This window comes from Diabrotica virgifera, chromosome 4 (assembly GCF_917563875.1).
Source record: "Diabrotica virgifera virgifera chromosome 4, PGI_DIABVI_V3a".
Taxonomy (NCBI): Eukaryota; Metazoa; Arthropoda; class Insecta; order Coleoptera; family Chrysomelidae; genus Diabrotica; species Diabrotica virgifera.
This window is the reverse complement of record NC_065446.1, coordinates 195662737-195679761: the sequence shown is the minus strand read 5'-3', so window position 1 is coordinate 195679761 and position 17025 is coordinate 195662737. Positions and strand designations below refer to the sequence as shown.

Below are 17025 nucleotides of genomic sequence, written 5' to 3'. Positions count from 1 at the left end.
GAAAGTGCATCTCCCTGTTTTAGTCCATTGTTTATTCCAAATGTCTCCGAGTATTGTTGTCCAACTCTCACCTTACATCGTAACCGTTCCATACACATCCGTATCAACCTGACTAGTGTTTTTGGAAAGCCAAGTTCCTGCATAGCTGTCCACAGTCTAGCCCTGCATACTCTATCAAATGCTTGTTTAAAATCTATGAACATCTGTGAAGCTCACGATCAAACTCCCAGCATTTTTCCATTATCTGTTTTATTGTAAATATCTGGTCAATAGTAGAGCGGCCCGGTCTAAATCCGCATTGATAATCTCCAACGATTTCTTCTGTGTATGTTTCGGTTCTTTCTAGCAGGGCGTTTGCAAGGACTTTTTAGGTGGTATTTAGGAGTGTTATTTCCCGGTAGGTAATACATTGCTTGTTTTCGGCACTAAGTTGATGCAAATAGATTACTCGGGCGGTTTTTGGGATTGCTGAAAACGAATACGTCATCAGAACCTAACCCGGAGCACCTGGTGTCCATGGTTACGCCATCTTCTGGAGTTTCGAAATATTTCGACACTAAATTGAATCAAACAGATTACACAAATGGCGTTTTAGGGGTTACTGAACACGAAAACGCCATCAAATCTGACCACTCGCAGCCCTTGGTGGCTACGGTCACTGCTAAGGCACGTCATCTTCTGGAGTTCTGATGGGTAATACGCCATCAGAACCGACCCTCAGACCACCAAGTGCCCAATGTCACTCCTAAAACATGTTTTCTTCTAGAGTTTGAAGGGTTTTTGGGCACCAGGTGCACTGGAGGTCGGTTGTGATGGCGTATTCTTGTTCAGCTATTTTAAAACCACCCGAGTAATCTGTCTGCATCATCACTTTAGTGTCATAAACACTTGAAACTTCAGATGACGTACCTTAGCAGTGAACTTGGGCACCAGGTACTTCGGTGGTCGACTCTGATGGCGTATTCGTCTTCAGCGACACCAAAAACCCCCCGAGTAACAAAATCTGGCCCTTAATCAGGCTCGTAACAGAGGCACCCGCAGCATGAAGCTTGCGGGGGGACCCCATCTTGTCGTCTAATATAATATGTAAAAATCTGTTAATGTTATATTATTTTATTTTGCGCATACATATCTACGCAACATTTTTTAAGCAATGCATTATTGAAAATGAAATTGCCCATCAGATAGATACAATGTATCGTATGTATGTATTGTATGTATTAATAAAATTATAGATAATTCGATGATAATAGTGCACTAAGAAAGTTGTTCATCTCATAGAATAATACTATGTAATATTGTAATAATGTAGTCGTTTATTAATTTTCTTTCTATTTTATTCTATACCAATAAAGATGAAAAATGTAATTTGTCATAAACAGTACATGAATAGTAAATGACCGTTTTGGAGTGTAATTATCAGCGTCACGACGAATTTGCTTGGCAATTTGGATTTAGATTCTACTTATCCTTCACTTCAAAGTTGGAGTTGTGCCGTTGGTTGCTTTTACTTGCGGGAGTGAAAAACATACGTTTAAAATAAGCTCGGAAATGGATAAATTGACTAATTATAAGCAACTTTTGTTTTGCAACTTAGAGTTTCTTTATCTAAGTCAATACTTTTCAAGTGACTTCCGAGTGAAAATGTTTATTTTTCAACAAAAATCACGCATTCAGGCGGTTTCATCGTATAATTAAAAAATAAGTAGGTACTTTATCGAATTACATATTATCGAAAAATTACCAAAAAAATATTTTTAGCAAAAATGTAGCTTATAAAAAACAAAAAAAAGGGTTCATGAAGTCTATCGACACAGTAAAAGAAAAAATGTATCTCATGAAAAATTGCTCTTATTTGTTCAATTTGAATTCGAATATTTCAATGTGAAATAACCAAAAAACGAAGCACTTTTCGGGAAAAACTCATTGAAACTTTTTTTATTGTTTAAAAAAGTGCTTTATTTTTATTTTTTTGTAGCATTTTATAGTAAGCTTCTAGCATCAAAACTAAGCTTCAAAAATAAAGTTGGCTCCTTTTTTGCTAACAAAAAAACGTGAAAATCTCCCCCTCAGATGGATCGGTTGGAAGTTCTTATTTAAGAAAAAAATGGTTTTATAGTAAAAAAAGTTTTTTTATTTTAGAAAAATGATCTTTTTTCAAAATAGATAACTTAAAGTATTAGCAAGGGCGGATCCAGAGAGCCCGCTCGAGAATTTAACATAATATAAATTTAAATATTTGCAGTTCAAATATTTTTATTTTTAAACAAATATCCCCATTGCTACGAGAAAAATGTTTTTAGCTTTGTGCTGAAGGTTAGGCTGAACGAGGTAAAGTGTAAAAGTGTATGTAAAAGTTTTAATGAGTTTCCCCCGAAAAGTGCTTCATTTTTTGGTTATTTCACGTTGAAATATTCGATTTGGAATTCGACGAATAAGGACAATTTTTCATGAGTTACAAGTTGTCATTTACTGGGTTGATAGACTTCATTTTTCTATAAGCTACATTTTTGCTACTTACTTACGAATACTTAATTTTTAAGTTATTTGCGAAAAACCGCCTGAAAACGTTTTTTTTTTTTTTGGTGATAAATGTTGAATATTTACACTCGTAAATAACTAGAGCACCTTAAGCAATTACAAATAAAAATAAAAAATGTCAATTCCGACTTACAACCAGAAATCAGTAAGAATGAGATAAAATGAGCACTCAAGGAGATGAAGAATAATAAATCGCCAGGAAAAGACGGGATAACTGTAGAAATGCTAAAAAATGGTGGGAAAACAACTAGATAAGTTTTGTACACACTTATGAATAAAATATTAATGACAAAACAAATACCCAACACTTGGAACGAAGCAGTAACATTGTTATTATTTAAGAAAGGAGATAAAAAGGATCTAAAGAATTACAGACCCATAACTTTACTAAATGTGATGTACAAACTATTAACCAAGATATTAACAAACAGATTAACAACTAAATTAGATGGATACCAGGCAGGAGCGTCATTTCAAATTTTGTTTGGGGGGGGGCAAGCACTATATATACAATACATTATATATGAGGTTATGATGAATATTGATGTATTTTTTTGTAAATTTCAGTCATTTTTTAGGGCCAGGGGGGGGCAAATGCCCCCCCCTGGACGCCTAAATGACGCCCCTGTAATACCAGGCAAGAGAACAAGCCGGATTTAGAAAAAGCTTCAGTACAAGTGACCACCTTTTAACGATGAAGATATTAATCGAAAAAGCTAACGAATATCATATCCCGCTATACATGGCATTTATTGACTTCGAAAAAGCATTTGATAGTGTGGAACACTGGGCAGTAAAGAATTCCCTACAAAACAGCAGAATAGACTACAGATATACCGACTTAATTACAAATATATATGATAAGGCAACAACAACTATCAAGCTAATGAAACAAACGGAGCCTATTAAAATAAACCGAGGAGTAACACAAGGAGATACCATCTCGCCCAAGCTATTCAACCAAGCGCTAGAAGATGTGTTCAAACAACTGCACTGGGATGGTTTGGGTATAAACATAAACGGGCAATATCTGAATCACTTACGATATGCTGATGATATTGTATTAATAGCAGAAAGAAGTGAAGAATTACAAAGAATGATGGAAGAACTAGATAGAGAATCGACAAAGATAGGACTGAAGATGAATTACAGTAAAACAAAAACCATGACCAATCAACAAGAAGAACTAGTAATTACAGTGGCACAAACAAGAATAGAACAAGTAAAAGAATATGTATATCTAGGACAAATCACTAGATTAAATAAAGAAAATCAGACCGAAGAAATAAAGAGAAGAATAAGGTTGGCCTGGGCATCATTCGGAAAACTGTCTTATATTCTAAAGAATAGAAAATACCCGCAATACCTAAAAACAAAAGTCTTCAATCAATGTATACTCCCTGTTTTAATATATGGCTCTCAGACATGGACGTTTACAAAAGAGAATATGGAAAAAATAGCAAAGACAGAAAGAGCCATGGAAAGACAAATGCTGAACATTAAATTATCAGACAGGAAAAGAAACGAATGGATCCGTAACAGAACAAAAGTGAAAGACGTCTCTACCCAAGTAGCAAAGCTTAAATGGAAGTTCGCCGGACACACCCTACGGCAGAAGGATGAAAGATGGACTAAGATGGTAATACATTGGAGACCATGGAACCACAAACGAAAAAGGGGAAGGCCACAGATGCGATGGTCAGATGACCTTAAGAAACACACTGGGTCAAAATGGATGCAAATTGCCCAAGATAGAGAGGCACGGAAGAAGGAAGAGGAGGCCTATATCCAAGGATGGATGTTTAGGGCTGATTAGAAATAACTAGAAAAATAGTGACTGGACCACTTCGGTGGTGACATTGAAAATTACACGGTGTCGCCGTATTTCACGTTCATTTGCTGGGCTATAACACATATAAGTTCTTGTTACACATGTCGCATTTAGTAATTTTTTAAAGGGGGCCCCATTTCCAATTCTGCAGGGGGGCCCCGACGGATTTTGTTACGCCACTGCCCTTAATACACTTATTTTGACATGTTTATGTACTTTTGATGGATTTTATCCACTTAAAATCCATCTATGTATTGCTCCTCTTTTTCTAGTGTAGACTTTTTCCTGACATCATCCTGAACAGAATGCAAAAAGTTGAAAGTCTCTAGGTGCTGTATTTAAAAATCGATTTATTTTTACTAACTGCCCTGGTCTAAAAGTTTGCCTTGCTGCATTATTGCATTATTCTCCCTGATCAACAGTATACATTTTATAAATCGATAATAAATTTTAATGTCATATATTTTAAATGAATATGTTATAAAATATTAACAAATCAATTATCTAGTTTGTATCAGATATCCTCGTATTATTTATCATATCGATTATGTAAGAGTTCATTTGTTGGCATTAACAGCGTTTCTATAGTTATGACATAGTGTCCCTAATCGAGCACACTCACTGTCTTCATAACCTCTCTACATTTTTTTAGCTTCACAACTATCCATAGTTATTTTTTTTTACAAAATGCGCACACAGAAAGTAGGTGTAGACGTGTGGAAAATGATGTTTTCGTCTTGCGAATATTTAGCACTAGCTTTTGTGGCTTATGTTTTACTAAAACTTGTTCATGCCTGTTTCTGGTTACCGAAATATTTGCAGAAACCAGACAAATCCGAGGCAGATCCAATCATCGGCGAGAAAGCAGTTGAAGGTGAAGAAAAAAGTGAAGTGAAGAGTGATGAAGTTGAAGATAAAAAGACAGTTTAAACCTTTACATAATTACTATGTTAAATCTAAATGAAAAGTGATTATTTCTACTTTTTATAATAATTGTACAAACGATAAATAAAATGTTGAGATTTATGTTTTTTAATTTTTTTAATAATGAATGAAGTGGTTTTGTTAATAAAAGTTAATTAAAAATCATTAATTAATTAATATGTACCAAGCAGCAAAATTAACGCACCACCTTAAAAATCGGACTTTTTTGATGTATCTCTTTTCCTAAACCTGTTGTCCGATTTGAGTGATTTTTTTTAGTCCGTTCTTTAACGGTAAAATATGTATTGCAAAACCTCTAAATTTTAAAGAACCGTTTGGATTGACATGAAATTTGGCATACACATAGCTAACAAGTCAAAGAAAAAAAGTGATATTGTGCTGATATGTGCTTTTGCCCTGGGGGTGGTTTTCACCCCTTCTTGGGGGTGAAAAAATATTCGTCCAAAGTAAGTCAGGAAATGGATAAACTGGCTAATTTTAAGTAACTTTTGTCCTATAGAGTTTTTTCACTAAGTCAATACTTTTCGAGTTATTTGGCAGTGAATATGTTCATTTTCTCAACAAAATAACCACGCTTTTAGACGGTTTTTCGCAAATAACTGAAATAGTAAGTATTTTGTCGAAAAAACATTCTTAGCAAAAATATAGCCTGTAAAAAATTTAAAAAAATGGTGTATATATCACGTCTCTGTACCTAGTAGAAGCAGAGTTATAACTAATGAAAAATAGGTTCATATTCGTCAAATTCCAGATGGAATACTTTAACGTGAAATAACCAGAAATGAAGCACATTTCGGGGAAAACTCATTACAACTTATTTAAAGTGTTTAAAAAAAGCTTCATTTTTGTTTTATAAAAAAAATTTCTAGCATCAAAAGTAAACAAGTTACGCTCAAAATAAAGTTAGTCTCTTTTTGTTTTGGTAAAAAAATCGAGAAAATCATTCCCTAATTAGTATTTTAAATGAACTTAATCGTTACGACTTCACAAGTTTCTTGACTCGTGTATGTATTGTTTATAAATATGATCTGTAAGTTTCATCGGTTCAAAGTCCTTATTATTGAAAGGGCTGTAGTTAAAAGGGGTTGAACGTGTAACTGATCACGAATGTATGCAAATTTAGAAACACCAAATCTTAGTCGATTTTTGTCTAATAGAAAAACAAAAAAATACATGATATTCAGAAAAGCAATGCTGACTTTTTTTGTTTTTCGAGATTTTTGGTATCTCTAACAATTTTTAAGTTATTTTGAATAAAAGCATATTTTTCAAAATTAAAATCTTTAAAAATTTTACTTTGAAACCAAATTTTTTCAAAAATAAGCACTTTGAATCGATGAAACTTACAGATCATATAAATACAATATAAGTAAAATAATTTGTGGAGCAGTAACGATTACTTTCAAAAAATCGAAAAATTGCAAATTTTGAACCCGAATAACTTTTGATTAAAAAATAAAGTAGCAATTCTGCTTATCGTATTTGAAAGTTTAGATCAAATTATATCGATATTGATTATTTGCATTGCTAAAAATTAATTTTTTTATTGTTAAACAAAGCTATAAAACATGGTGTTTCCCGTGCCTAATACATGCGTTTTAACGCATGCTACGAAGAAATTGCCTTGCTTGCACTTGTAGCTACTCTACCTACTCGTTCGATTTTAAATGAGAAATCATTGAAAACATCACTCACGCACTAGGCGTTTATAGCTTTTTTTAACAATAAACTAATAAATTTTTAGCAATGCAAATAATCAAAACCGATATAATTTGACTTGAACTTTTAAATGCGGTAAGCAGAATTGTTATTTTATTTTTTAATCAAAAGTTATTCGTGTTCAAAAATTGCAATTTTTCGATTTTTTGAAAGTTTAACCCCGTTTATCTCGAAAACTATGCATCCTACGAAAAAACTTGTCAGAACATTTTTTGCTCAGAATGATCCAAAAAATACAAAAAGATGTTTTGTTTTGCGAGAAATCGCTGTTATGTAATTCCTCAAGTTCTTTGTCTATAACAATCTTATCGACATCCGGATCAACTGTTACCCAAAAAATTCGTATTCTACGGGTCAAAATATATAAAAAAAACTTGGGTAAGTCCATCTGAATTAAGGAGGCCGTTGTACCCCCCCTGGCGACAGGACTATTTTTTGAACACTTTAAAAAAGTTATCATCGGTTTTCCCCAAAAAGTGCTTAATTTTTTTGGATATTTTACCTCGAAATATTCTATTTGAAATTTGGTGAATATGAATATATTTTTCATTGGCTATAACTCTGGTTCTACGAGATCCAGAGACCTAACGCGTACGCCAATTTTTTTTACATTTTTATAGGTTATACTTTCGCTAAGAATGCTTTTTTCGACAAAATACTTACTTTTTGAGTTATTTGCGAAAAACCATCTAAAAATGTGGTTATTTGGTTGAAAAATGAACATATTCACTCGCAAATAACTCGAAAAGTGTTGACTTGGCGAAAAAGCTCTATGGAACAAAAGTTACTTAAAATTAGTCAGTTTACCTATTTCCGGACTTATTTTGGACATATCTTTTTTCACCCTCAAGAGGGGATGAAAGTCACCCCTAGGGAAAAAGCACACATCGGCACAATATCACTTTTTTTCTTTGACATGTAAGCTATACGTATTTCAAATTGCATGTCAATCCAAGCGGTTCTTTAAAATTTAGAGCAAAAACCGTGAAAGAATGTACTATTTAGTATGTTATAGCATTATTCTTTGAGAATATTGATGTAATAATACTGTTGCTAGACAGGTAAATGTCATTATATACCGGGTGTAACAATCATATTATGTTTTTTTTTTCACAAAGTTCGGAACACTCTGTGGAATATTCTAGCATGATATAAAATATTGAAATTAAAACTTAATTGTAGCCTTACGTTTTCTTAATATTTTGTTTTTTGATTCATTCGCTGATGTCGAATAATAAAAAATTAGGTACGTTAACAACTAGACATGTTTTCCATCAATAAATCCTCATTTTCGGCTTAGTTTAATAAACAAAAACAAGCCTAAAGTAGGCTATGAGAAATTAACAATTTGATAGTCTATCATATGATGATCATAATATGCTTGTCTAAAATTCACAAACAAAGCATGCAGATGAACTTTACCTTCATCCTCATCACCCTCAAGTTGTCTGTATCTCCTTTAATGAGAAGATTAAGTCTACAGTATACAGAGAGACGCTAAATTATGGAATAAATTTATTTTGTCTAAAATGGACGATTTTGGAGAAAAATCCCGAAACAGGTCGATTTTTATTTTTAAATTACAATTTTTTGGCATATATTTCATACTAGTGACGTCATCCATCTGAGCGCGATGACGTAATCGAAGATTTTATAAATAAGAATAGGGATCGTGTTGCAGCTCATTTGAAAGGGTGTTCAATTCTATATTCAGTAATATGAACAATAATATAATTATTTATACAGAGTGACCAAAAAAATAATTTTTGAATTAAAATAATTTACGCAAAAAGAAGAATGAATGCCATTTATTTAACTCAAAATACATTCTATTGCTATCAGAAAATAGAAAAAAATGTCTATTTGTTGAATAAACATTGCTTTTCTCTAAAATTAAATGTTCAAACTGCCAAGAGGTAGGTGGGAGGCTGTTTGTGATTTAATTTAAGCGAAAATAAATGTTTATTTGTCAAATAAACATTTTTTTCTATTTACTGACATCAGTACAATTTATTTTGTGTTAAATAAATTACATACATTCTTCTTTTTGCCTAAATTATTTTAATTCAAAAATTATTTTTTGGTCACCCTGTAAAAATAATGATATTATTGTTTATATTACTAAATATAGAGTTGAACACCCTTTCAAATGAGCTACCACACGACTCCTATTCCTATTTAAAAAAATCATCGATTACGTCATCACGCTCAGATGGATGACGTCACTAGTATGAAACATATGCCAGAAAATTGTAATTTAAAAATAAAAATCGACCTTAGCCCCTCTCTGTATATTTATGTCCTTTCTAAAGCCGGGCTGATACTCATATAGGATTTCTTCCATATTCGCGGTGTGTAAGTACCTGGAAGGTATATCATATTGTCAATTGAAATTGTCAAATTGACGTATATTTCGTACCTACTGTCATTGAAGAAGAAAAATTAATTTAATTAATTGTATTTTCCTTGCAGTACTGCATTTTAATAGCTAATTGTAGGAGAGACCGGGGTTGGTTGTCATACGGGGTACGTTGACATTGTGCATTTAAATTACGCGTCGTTCATAGTAAGACATAGCGCGTCGACCTGTGCATGCACAAACCGTCGGCGCTTGTGTTACAATACATTCAATCGAAGTTGTAACGTTATCCAGTGAATATAGTGCTGATTTGTGATTTTACATTTGGTGAGTAATTTTTCGTTGTCGTCCATTTTTTTTAATATAATCTAGTACAAACATTTAAGTTATTTTCTGCGATGATGGTGTGAAGGTATATTGACAGCTCTTTAATCTGACGTAAACAAATTTATAGTTTATGAATTCGTTTATAGTTTATGAATTCGTAAACACGTGTTAGCCATTTTAGTTGAGAAACCGTCATCGGTGTTGGTTGGCATTTTATGAATGGGGCAGGTTGTCACGTTGTGCCAACCTGCCCCGTATATCACTATGAAATCGATTGATTTTAACAAAAGTATTATCTAATTATATTATCTAATTATTTGCAGACGTAACCATGCGAACTTATAAAAGAAAAACAGAGCGAGGAAAAACACCTGCTGACGTTATGGAACGAGCTGTAGGTACGTGCTCATATTTCCAGCAAAAATTTATTGATAAGCTTAAGACCATTTTCTAAAGCTGGCGACAGAAAAACAAATACCAAAGGAGGAAGAAAAATACGTTCCACTGCAATTCTCATAGACACACCAATCAAAAAAGCGTTAGAAGAGGAAAAAACAGCACAGGAGAAGAAGGCTATTGCTAGAAAAGGGAAAAGAATCGCAAAAAACTCTGCTTCCACTTCAACCGAAAAGACGGTTGATAATGCCAAAAAAGATTTATTCAAGAGAAAAATAAAGAAGAAGCGTCCATTAACAGTATCTTCAGATGAAGACTTAGACCAGGATAATCCTTTCTGTCTAGTTTGCATGGAGCCACATTCCAATAGTCACCCTGGAGGACAGTGGATCGAATGCATTGAATGCAACTTTTCAGCACATTTCAAATACACTGATGGCAATATTGTGCCATATAGGTGTCAAAACTGCCATTGAGATGAATACTAACAGTATTTCTAAATACAGATTTCTAATTATTTTATTATTAAAAAAAATTAAGTTGTTTGCATTCATACGTTCTTATTAAATACATTTACCTATATTTTCAAATCAAGATGTTTTGCTGAAGATGGGGAAGGAATGCCAAGTCATAAAAACCATACAAACGAGAAAACTGGAATATCCAGCTAGATAATGAGAGGCGAAAACAACTACCAGCTAAGGCTCATAATCCAAGGAAAAATCTCGAAAAAAAGAAATGTGGGACGTAAAAGGATTTCCTGGTTACGAAATTTAAGGGATTGGTACGGGTGCAGTTCAATACAATTGTTCAGAGCTGCAGCTAACAAAGTTAAAATTGCTGTGATGGTAGCCAACCTCCGATAGGAGACGGTACTGCAAGAAGAAGAACCAATATTTTTTCGGCTTCTGTTATTTTGTATACCTACTTATTGTTGATCACTCTTCCTTTGCATCTTTTTCAAGTGTAGTTATGTTTTATACCTATATGCCAACCTACCCCAAGGGGTATGACAATTTGCCCCAATCACGGGGTAAATTGACATAGGTTGTAGAGCTACTCTTATTATTTTATATGAGTATGTTGGAATACATCTAGAGATCTAGAAAAAAAGGGACTATTAAAGTAATGTTCACTTTATGTTACGGTAATGCGCACTTTTCAAAACAAGTAATACTAATCTCAAAAAAAAAATGTAATAGGCCAATCTATGACAACCAACCCCGGTCTCCCCTATTTACTACATACAATTGTTTGCGTTTTAATAGCATAACTTGAATCTTATTTTTTTTTATTATTTTTTTGGACTATGGCCTTGACAATTATTATCCAGTAACCAGGAGTAATATAATTGGCCAATATAATTAAAAGTGCGAATAATGTTGCTGAGCGTAGAAACCAGGTGTCGCTTTGCCGAACTTGCACGGTCCCAATAGCAATTTAGTATATTTTTCTTAATGTTATTGCTAAGATTTTGTATAAAGTATCTATCGGGCACACTCACTGTCTTCATAACGTCTCTACATTTTTTTAGCTTCACAACAAACTATAATCAATAGTTATTTCTTGTACAGGATGCGAACAAATAGAGTAGATGTAGACGTGTGGAAAATGATGTTTTCGTCTTGCGAATATTTAGCATTAGATTTTGTGGCTTATATTTAACTAAAATTTGGTCATGCCTGTTTCTAATTACTGAAATATTTGCAGAAACCAGACAAATCCGAGGCAGATCCAGTTATCGGCGAGGAAGCGGTTGAATGTGAAGAAAAAAGTGAAGAGAAGAGTGGTGAAGTAGAAGATAAAAAGACAGTTTAAACCTTTAAATAATTACTATTTTACTATGTTACATCTAAATAAAAAGTGATTCTTTCTACTTTTTGTAATAATTTTACAAACGATAAATAAAATGTTGAGATTTATGTTTTCCTAATTTTTTCAATAATGGATGAAGTGGTTTTGTTGGTAAAAGTTAATTAAAAAATCTTACTTACTTACTTATTCCAGAACTCGTCTACCTTTCGGTGTAAGTTATTATTGAGTTAGAGTTTCCGTCGTTTTCTTCCACATTTCCTTCCATTTCCTTCTATCCATGGCCAATGCTTTTGTTTCCTCCCATTTTATTCCTCTTTTGTCGGTCGCTTCCCTTACTTCTTCTGTCCACGTCTTTCTTGGTCTTCCTGTCTTCTTTCTTCCCATATCTCTCGCTTCATATCTCTGTCTTACTATTTTCTCCTCTCCTCTTCTCAATACCTGTCCGACTCATCTTAGTTGGCCTTGTTCGATTTTTGTTGTAACACGGTGTATTTTCAGATTCTCTCTAAAGATTTGATTTCTATTTTTAGCCTTCCTTGTTTTTCCATCTATTATTCTCAAAAATCTCATTTCTGTGCTTATTAGTCTATTCTTTTGCCTTTTTGATAATGCCCAAGATTCACAGTCATAGGTTAGAGTGGGTTTCACAATATTTTTTACTATTTCCGTTTTTATATTTTTAGGTATTTCTTTCTTTTTTAAAAAGTTACTCTTAATAATATTGTACAGCTTACCAGTCTTTGAAATTCTTTCATTTATCTCATGTTCTAATTTTCCATTCTGGCTTATGATTACCCCCAAATACATATATCTGTCTACCTGTTCAAGTTGCTTGCCATCTACTTTTATTTCATGTTTTCCTTTTTTTCTTCCAATTAGGTATCATTGTTTTTGACTTTTCTTTGTTTATTTTCTTGTTTCTGATTTTTACCTCTTCAAACAATATGTATATATTTTCTTGTAATTGTTTTTCTGACACCCCAATAATCACCAGGTCGTCATTGATTAATTAATATACACTAAGAAGCAAAATTAACGTACCACTTTAAAAAAAGGGACATTTTTTAAGCGGTACGTTGTTGTTTTTGGCAAAGACCGTTGTTTTTTAATTGTTAATTATGCGCGTCCATCCAATTTTTATGCCGGTGCGGCGTGCTCTATTTCTAGTCCATGTGGTGAGACCGCTCCCGTCTGAAAAAAATTTCTGATTCGGTTTCTTTGCGGGTTCCTGTTCAAAAATGTCTCCTTTAAAGATTTCTAAGAGATGCCCGACAAAATTTTTGGGCAGAAATTGTTTTAACAATTTTTTAAATAAATTCAAAAGATCACTTTTTTGATCCGGAAATTTAAAAAATTGTTTCAAGAATTTCGACCCAATAATTTTGCCCGGCACCCTCCTAATGTGTTTAAGGGAGACATTTTTCAGTAGGAATCTGCAAAGAAACAGAATCAGAAACATTTTTCATACTTACGGGAACTACCTCACAACCTGGACTACTTCACATTAATTAAAATGTAGCATTACCAGAGAACGGCAGTTCTCGCCCGTGGCGCACACCCACACCCCCCTACACGCGACACTATATATACACGAAATTTTCGATTTTCTAAATCTGACTGAATTGAAAATTGGGCCAGCAGTCATCTTAAAGTTTAGGAAAAGACTGACCCATTCATATATCAACCATCCATTTTGGTCTAAGGGTGTGGATTTTACGGCCCTTCTTATTCAGGGTCTGTTTTTCATTCTCGTCCCCAAAACTCCCAAAAACTTCGAAAATTTAAGTCCGACCTTTGCGGCTTCTAATACATAGTACCGATCATTACCTTTCCAACGCATGTCTAATTTTGAAAATCGGTTATACCATTCAAAAGTTACCGAGCTCAGAAATATGACTTAATTTCTATTTAAAAAAGGGAAAATGTTTGTGGATATGTATTGTTTTGATTCTACTTATTGATATCTACTTTGATTGGACTAGCTCAATTTAATAAATTTATCTCAGGGTTTTACATCATCCAATCGCAGAAATGCAAAACCAATACTCAGAAAAAACTCATGGAAAAATAAAAATAAAAAAAAATATATAACCGTATATTAAAGAAAAATTAATTATACCAAATAATTCAAACACAAATGTTTAATAATAGAATAAACTGTGAAAACAGACAATCTATGAATCTAGAAATGCTTGTGAAAAATAATGAAAACAATTCTGAAAAATACCGCAAATTATTTTGAAATCAAAATTACCCAGTTAAGTATGAATACAAATTAAATTATAACTAGTAAACAAAAGTCAATTTAAAAATCACGAAAAGGTTTCTGTGAAAGTTTATGTCAATTTAAAAATCACGAAAAAGTTTATGTCCCATTTCACTTGAGTCTCCACATAGAGGTCGATGCAACCAAAGAAAACCAAAAGTGTGGCAAACAGAGACTATTGACGGAGAGAACAATGTATTTTGGATACCTTAGTACAGCTGCTTTCACTTGACATTGAATTTTCTTTTGACTTCCAAAAATAACATTTTTACTTTGTGCTTTTTATATACGGGCACCTATAAGGCTTTTTAATTTACGAAGACCGACACTTGTTACTCATTCTTCAACAGTACCTTCTATTTCAGCTCTCTAAAACACACCGCTTCTCGTTCTTGTCTTGTCAAAAAGAAAAACCATTTTTTTTTTTTTTTCAACGAAACATAATCTTTATTTATCTGTTAACAATATTAAATGTACACTTATTATAAGCTATAGTAGTTTGCCCATTCTTTGCTACCAAAGCATGATATTGTAAAATTTCCCACCCGTAGGAACTCCGAAAATTGGGCCCAAATAGAGTTTCTGGACCTCTGCGTGTTCAATTTTCCGAAACCAATTTTTTTGATTTCTTCACCTGACTGTCATCTAAATCTTGATTTTTCGTCTGGATTCATTATATTTGTCCAAAATTAATTACGCTTCAATCTATCTCGTCCCTGCAGTTCCATTCGTCCAAACAAATATCCTTAGTTACGTCATATCAACGCCTCCAAACGCTTTTGCCGCTAATTGTTCTTAGAAACACTGTCTGTTTGCGCCAATATGAATATATATTTCATTTATTTTAATTCGGGAACGTCTTGGCAACACAGTTCTAAGTAAGCATAATCTTCTGTCCTTTATGTTAAGTCAGTCGTTAACAGACATACGGTCGGAACGTATAGTACACTTTGACAATTTTAATTTGATTTTGTGTGTGTTTTCCGTGAGACAAATTGACGATACCAGACAACATATTTTCGGTAAGTTCCCTTCTTTTATCCCATCCTTCATTTTCCTTAATGCCACCGAAAATACAAAATTAAAACCAAGCACCAATATTGTAAATCCAACTTTACAGCAAAGTACACAACAACAGTGTAATGTACACAGTCTTTTGCCAAAAATCACTATTCCAGATTTCCACGGAGAAACAAAGGAATGGGAAACTTTTTATTCGATTTACAAACCATTGGTACACGATAATTTCCAGCTGACGGATGCAGATAAGGCTCGGCTTTTGGTTTCACATTTAAAGGGATCGGCCCTTAGTATTTGTGCGGGAATAGCTACTTCTGGGGATAATTATGACACGTTATGGAAAGCACTTTTAGAAAAATATCATAATAAAAGGTTGTTAGCAAACACTTATTTACAACAAATTTTTAATTTTAAATCCTTGCAATCGGAATCTGAAAAAAATCTAAACAGTTTTTTAGAAATCTTTGACGCCTCGGTTAATGCCTTAAAAAAGTTGGATGTCCCGGATTTAACGGATTTTATTTTACTTTATCATGCACTCTCAAAACTGGACAGGGAAACGGTAAAATCTTTTGAAAATCACATGCGCGGAACGGTTATTCCTACTTACACGGATTTAATTAAATTTGTTAAGGATCAAACAAAAATTTTGCATAATAGTGACTCACAAGGGGCTAGCTCCAGTGGCTATCATAAAAATAAAAATTCGAAATCATTTTTTGTAAGCCAGCATGAGAATAAAAACAATAACAGAATGCCTTTTTGTGTTTTATGTAAAAAATCGTCACATTTTTTGGGTAGGTGTGATAAATTTAAGGCTATGAATCCTACACAAAGGTACGATTTGGTAAAAAATAATAATTTATGCTTTCTGTGTTTTTCCCAGTCACATGGTGTAAGACAGTGCTTAAAAAGACCGTGTGCCCAGTGTGCCAAGAATCATCATTTTCTTTTATGCGCAGGAAAACCGGAAATAAGGGGTGCGAAGGAAAATAATCAAAATAATCAACCAAATTCTGGTGTCGGTATTCCAGAAACGGGTTCCAATAACCACAATTCGGGTTCAGTTAATTGTGCGTTTCAAAATTCTAGTTTTTTGAGTAGAAATCAGGAAAAAACGGTTCTATTAGCAACGGTAACGGTATGTGTGTTAAATAGTCCTTTACAAAATGCAACGGCGCGGTTTATTTTGGACAACGGTAGTCAGTGTAATCTTTTGACCACGGAATGTTGTAAAAAACTAGGTCTTAGATATACAAAAATTAATTCCTCGGTACAAGGTTTGGGACAAAACTCTCAGTCGGTAAGGGGAGTAACGGACATTATTATCGCTTCGCGTTTTGATCAGACTAAAAAATACGATGTTCAAGCTTTAGTTATTGATCATATTACAGATAAATTGCCAAAAACGAAATTAAATTTGCAAACTTTATCGGAATTTAAAAATTTACAATTAGCGGACAATAAGTTTTTTGAACCTAAATCAATCGATGGCATAATCGGTGCGCAGTTTTTTCCTATTCTTTTCGGCGGTAATCGGATTTTGAGTTCTTCAGGTTTAGGGGCGGCTTTAGAAACAACGTTCGGGTATGTTATTATGGGTCAGGTGGATACGGAATATTCCACTCCCATAAATTTGCTCACTTTAAGGGAAGAAACATCGATTGAACAAATTTTGACAAAATTTTGGGAATTAGAGCAGGTTCCAAAACGGGAAATTCCGGATTTAGACGCTATAGAATGTGAAAATATTTATAAAACCACGGTTTCCAGGGATATATCGGGCCGGTTTACTGTTGCATTACC

General features: G+C 33.4%; 1 protein-coding gene across 3 annotated transcripts in view; it reads left to right on the top strand.

The window, feature by feature from the left end:
• The window catches only part of LOC126883288 (uncharacterized), a 40704-nt gene extending 28664 nt beyond the window's left edge, over positions 1 to 12040 (top strand). For 2 of the 3 annotated variants that reach the window (XM_050648635.1, XM_050648637.1), the window contains exon 2: positions 11829 to 12040. In XM_050648635.1, coding sequence (XP_050504592.1) covers positions 11829 to 11936 — 108 coding nt within the window. In that variant the 3' untranslated portion in view covers positions 11937 to 12040. Of the gene's footprint in view, positions 1 to 5194; positions 5399 to 11828 lie in introns of those variants that run through there. The other variant, XM_050648636.1, reaches the window with a different exon arrangement.
• Positions 12041 to 17025: the final 4985 nt, after the last annotated feature.